The sequence below is a fragment of the Uloborus diversus genome, chromosome 9 (genome assembly GCF_026930045.1).
Source record: "Uloborus diversus isolate 005 chromosome 9, Udiv.v.3.1, whole genome shotgun sequence".
NCBI classification, from domain to species: Eukaryota; Metazoa; Arthropoda; class Arachnida; order Araneae; family Uloboridae; genus Uloborus; species Uloborus diversus.
Window position 1 is genome coordinate 130,126,196 of NC_072739.1, and position 6,000 is coordinate 130,132,195.

The following is a 6,000-nucleotide window of genomic DNA, read 5'->3' on the forward strand; positions in this document are numbered from 1 at the left end:
ACTGAGTTTGTTGGAAAACGATAAATTTCCGATTTGATATGGACGTTCCATTGGGCATCAAAATGCTTATAAACGTTTTTCCGTTGATTTTTACAGCCTTGGTTTATTTAAAACTCGAAAAAAGTAGATCAAATTCAGGGGTATTTCTCGCGGGTTTTTAAATGGGACTTGAATCAAGAAAATCGGATAATTATTTCGGGTAGAAAGAGGCATTAAATGCCATTTTCAGGTCATAAAATTAAAATTCGAACGGTTTGGTACTTTTTTGGCTTTTAAAAACCCTCCTACGTTCCTTCTCGGCTGCCCATTGCCCAAGTACCTCTCTGCCAAATTTGTTAGAGATCCGACGTAAACTGTGGATTTGTATAAGGAATATACACATTACACATATACATACGTTATATTCTTTGTTTTATTTATGTAGATAAAGCATTCGGCATCATTTTCTCTTCAGTTTTTTGTCGCCATATTATTTTCGCCGGGCGGTAAGTTAATGAATCAACCTTTATTATTACTTCCTTCTACAAAAAAAGAAGTATTGTTTTCGCGAAAAAATTTTCACTCAAAAATCGACCTTAATTTCCATTTTACTCACCCCCGAATGAATGTTGAGTTTTTTTCGACTCGGACCACACGTGGATATATGCCTAAAATCATATATACACCCGAAATATCCATTTTGACGATCCCCGAATTAATTACAACGAGTTTTCTCGTGACGTCTGTGTACGTATGTATGTGTGTATGTTCGTATGTAGTTATCTCGCATAACTCAAAAACGATCTGTCCTAGAAAGTTGAAATTTGGTACGTAGACTCCTAGTGGGGTCTAGTTATGCACCTCCCTTTTGGTCGCATTCGGGTGTTTCTAAAGGGGTCTTTTGCTCCTATTTAGGGGCAAATCATTGTTAATTCCGATGTAAATTCAAGTGGTGTTATAGTTTGGCGGACATTTGGCGATATATCGCCAGTATTTTGGTCACCAAGTTTTATCGCCATTTTCGCGACAAATTTGGCTATTTTTTTTTTAAATCTAATTTTAATTTGGCCACTGTTGGTGATATTTAGAGAGTAAACTATTGAATCACATTAAAAGTGCCAGTAATGTGGAAATGACATTAAATTAGAGTAAAAGGAAGTCATGTGATGCACATATCAGCTTGTTTTTAATTATTTATAGTTCAATTACTTTATATTTTATTATGTGCAGATAATTATTAAAAAAAATTTTTTTTTAAGTATAAATATTGTTTTTAAATGAAAGAAGGTGTTCAAATACCCTACTTCTAATTGAAAGAGTTCATTGTAAGGGGAAAAAAGAACGATCGTCTCAGATTGACATTGCCAAAGCCAATACATGAAGTTTTACATGTAATATGCAGTGCGAAAACACACTGATGGGTATAGTCAAAACTGATATAGTTAGAGAGAGAGGGCATTAATGGGAAATCCAGATACAAATACAAATAAAAACGAGGTTCTTAACTCTTTGGATGAAAGCTGCTTATTTTTAGAGTTACACTCTCTCTTTTCCTTTGCATTTTTCATTCTTCTCATGCTGGTTCATTTATTTTCAGGTAGTTTTGTTTGAGTTAAATTAGTAGACCCCAGCACTAGTAGTTGACACTTATAAAGAAAGCAAAAATTGACAAAAGAAAGGCATGCGCCAGAAGATCAGCAAAGAATAAGTTGAAAGGTAAGCAAACTTCAGCATCATTTTACACTCTCGTGGTCAGGTAAATGGCACTATCTGCAAGAAATGAGTTTTCGAGATGTTTGATCAAACGCGTTTTGGATTCAATACTAACAATAGGGGAATGTTGGAATAAGATATTTTTTCGAGCTTTTTTTTTCTGTGGAAACCAAATAAACAAACTTGTACAATGAAGCTAAACTACAATAGATAACAAAAAAGATAAAAAAGAGACAATTTTTTAGTTACTAATCTTTATCTTCCCACGGCAGTATAGTGTTGTCACATTTGTACAATTTTATAATTTCTTTTGTTTTTTTATTTTTACTTTATAAGCGTTAATTACTAGTGTAGGTGTCTACTGGTGGTTTTACCTCACTGTAAAGAAAATATTCTTATTTACACTTTGACATTATGCTTGAAGTATAGTGCGGCTCTGGTAAGTTGAGCTATGACCTTGACAACGTTTACCTCTTTTAGGTGAGTTAAGTGAAAAGAGGGTGCGATATTGGCTAGTGTTCGAATTGGAATGGTTTTGCAAAACTGCTATGAAGATAATCCAACTCAACTTAGAATCAATTACCCATCCCTTATATCCAAAACAGAGGTTAACATTGTGGAGGTTATAGCTCAACTTATCATGACCTTATACTACAACCCAAATTCAAAATAATAGAATACTCCCTACTTTTTGGAAAAAAGTTTATTCTAACCAATTATAAGTGCAAATTAGATACTTAAATAAACGTGCCACCTTTCTTAGACCTTAAAGTGTGCATTTCATTTCAAATATACTCAATTAAAAATAATCTTAGACAGAATAATCCAAAAGTTTTTAGTGATGATGATTTCCAATGAGTCAAAAAATTAGAATATTCAAATTAAAGAGGGAAAAAAACACTTAAAAAAACAATATCAATGCTAGAATGCGTCATTTTTTGCTGAATTCAATGCTTCAATCCTTTCTCATACGGATTCTACCACCTCTTTACATTAATCGTTTCTGACAGTTTCCATACCCTCTTCAATGCGGTAACGAGCTCAATTTTGTTGGCGGGCACCAGGTCTTGAACCGATTTCTTTAGATTTGAAGGTACCACAAATTCTTGATCGTATTGAGATTGGTAGAGTTGCTTGACCAGTTTAATACCGAAATTCCTCTTTCTGTTTAAAATCTATGAGTCGATTTAGAGATGTGACACGGAGTAGAATCTTGCTAAAAGATAAAATGTGTCACTAAATGTGTAACTGCTGTGCCTCAGATGAATGTATCATGCAGTATTATTGATAAACAGCGGATGTCACACATTGTTTTATTTTAAGATAGATATAAGTTCCCGATTCCAACAGCCCTCAAGCACCAACAAACCAAGAAGGATGTATCTAAGTGGAGAGAACGCATTACACAAGATTTCTCTCACGCTTTTCTTTTTAAACGTCCAACACGAATACATTTTTTTGTTCACAGCTATTTCAAAAAAGATTCATCACTGAATATAATACTTTTCCAACCTTGTTGCCCCTGTATGAGATTCTCTTTGCTCCAGGAGAGTCGTGCACGTTTCTGCTTCATGTTTATCTTTGGTCTTACTACGTAGATCCGCAATTAAAACTGCAGTTTATGCAACCGTCCAAGTGTAGTTGGCGTGGTTAAGATAACTATACATTCTGTCCAACACTTAGGGACGTAAGAAGCATTTTTCAACTATTATTTTGGACAATTTACTTTAATTTGGGTTCATCTCTGCCAGGTGTTACAATTTTTCTACCTCGCCAGTCCTTCTACATTCCTTTAAAATCTTACATTCCATGGATTGTAAAATGTTCATTTCAATTGAGTTGAATAGTTTTTATTCTAACTTTAAGAAATGATACAATATGTAACTTCGTTTTTTCCAATTTATCCCCTGGACGACCCATTTTGAGCAATAAAAGGCTTTCAAAAGATCGTAAAATTATCCGAGAGCCAAGCTCCATACTTGTGACAAACTATAGGTTAATAGGGATGCAATTATTTTCGCTACTTTTTAAAATTCACATTGAATGAATAGATTATTCTAGTTTTTTGACCCATATAAAAAACTATTTATTTTTCCAATGTATTAATGATCCATAATTTTTTGAAATAATATCTGAAAAGTTGTTTGAATTAATTTACCCATTCATGAATAACGAGTTTTAATCTTTTTAATTTTTCCCGCTTCAGGACAAGTTTTGTTCAAACAGTTCTGATATTCTATTATATTTTGAATTTGGGTTGTATATTCAGGCCGACTAAACTTATACAGAGTGCACCAATTAAAACAGTTAACCCTTAAACATATCCGCCAGAGGGACAGATGTTCAGTTCAAAGGCTGGACTTCCATGGAACAAAATTGCTCAATAAACTATGTATCCTGGAACTTTGACAGGGGTTCAGTAAGTGACCCTATTGCCCAATCACAGCAAGAAAACCTTAGAAAAATTTTAATTTTATGCATGACCGAATTCTTAAAAGCGGTTTGCTTGTAAAATTAAACATAAAATTATACGATTTATTTAAAATGTAGTAATTATGATTTATGGATTGAAAAAAATCTTGTCGTAAAAATACTTTGCAATAAACACACTCGGCATTTTTTAAAAATTGTATATCATTAACTTTTTATAATTTAAAATATTGTTGCTTTTGTTTATTATATGTGGAATACATTTTAGAAGACTAAAACTTGTCTTTCCACTTTTTATCTTAGTAATATGTTTGTGTTGTGATAAAATAATTAATTTGTAAATTTGACCAGGATAAAGTTTTGATATCCATTTTTTCTATTCTTTAATCAAGAGAATCTTTGAAGAAAACGGTAACTTTAAAGGGTACTCCAAAGTGTAAAAGGTTGAATAGCCCTACGCAATACAATCTCAGGTCGTCTAAAGGTTCATGACATTTGGTAACCAATATTGTTTACTGATGCTTTTTATAGGCGGCTTTAATGATTGTTATTGAAAACAAAAGTGTCCGAAGTAGTTTACTTAACCGTCCATTTCTTTGAATTTCATTCTTACCTTTAAATTGCATGAGGAGGGGGGTGGGCAAAAATGTTGGGAAAAAAGTGTGACATCATTTATGGACTTCCCTTATGCGTTTTTAGGTAAAGAATCTTGGTACCATATGGTTATAATATCTTCGACTCTACTTCGTGAATTTGGCAAAGCTATGTATATAATATTTCAAGAAATGATTAAATACCTTTCATTTTTTGTTTTCAAGGTTTAAACAATTTAATTTTTTTCAATTTATATTTAAGTCATGGGACTTTTTTTTCGTAGGGGGGGGGTCAGCTGTCCCATTTGCCCTAGTGGTAATTGGGCACTGAGTATGAGAATAGTGCATTCTAAGCTCATTTACTGCTTTTAATATATCATACATTTAAGTATACCAATATTTCAGTAGGATAAATTTTTCAAATTGATTTCCAACTTCTTAGGGATGTTGTATCCCTTGAACGGAAATTCTACCCTTTAAAAAGATAATAATAATGAAATAAACTAAATAAATATTAAGTAAAATGCAGAGACAAAAACTTACCGGTGGTAAATTTCAGAGAAGTGTCCCACCCTCCCCCCACCTATGGAAATTCTCCCCTTTTTTAAGTATTAACGAAATAAATCATGAAATAAATAAATAAGTAAAATTCGGGAACAAACTTACCGGTGGTAAACTAACAATACTATTGGAATCATTTCTGTAATCCACATTAGCACTTTCGTCGACAGCAACTTTGGATTTTTCCATCATTTCGAATTTTAAAGTCCGGCAGACGATAAATTACAAAACCTTTTCCACGGTTGGAACAGAAGGAGAAGTTGCCTCCACTCGTCTCGAATTGGGAACACGAACTGAGCGCAATGGAAAATCTCTCCTTGTTCTAACGTTATTTTGACCACTTTTTTTCCCCGTTCTTTTTTTTTCTTCCTTTTTGCACTAGGATTGGCGTGGAACGGTAAGGGCCCCGATTCCAAATCACGTGTAAATCTTTTTATGGCGTTATGAAAAGGGCTTTTCTTTCCTCCACCATTCTGAAATCGTCTGCGAAGAGATAGAAAAATATGTCACAGTTTCTTGCATCTAGGTGGTTACAGGTGGTTTAGTCTGGAGTTCAACCACCTGTTGAGGCGATGCTTATTTATATACTTCGGGATGGGAGAGCTTGCATAATCGTGGGTGCTGTTTTTTCGATAGAATTTGAAGATGTTCTGTTTTGAGAATGAAACCGAAATCAGGTTATTTGATCGCAAGCAGGCTTGATGATGAAATGGATTTCACTGGA

General features: G+C 33.6%; 1 protein-coding gene across 1 annotated transcript in view; it reads right to left on the minus strand.

Annotated features, from left to right (window-relative positions):
- Positions 1-5,556, minus strand: part of LOC129229902 (uncharacterized) — a 42,365-nt gene extending 36,809 nt beyond the window's left edge. The window contains exon 1 of the mRNA XM_054864282.1: positions 5,382-5,556. Coding sequence (XP_054720257.1) covers positions 5,382-5,468 — 87 coding nt within the window. The 5' untranslated portion in view covers positions 5,469-5,556. The remainder of the gene's footprint in view (positions 1-5,381) is intronic.
- Positions 5,557-6,000: the final 444 nt, after the last annotated feature.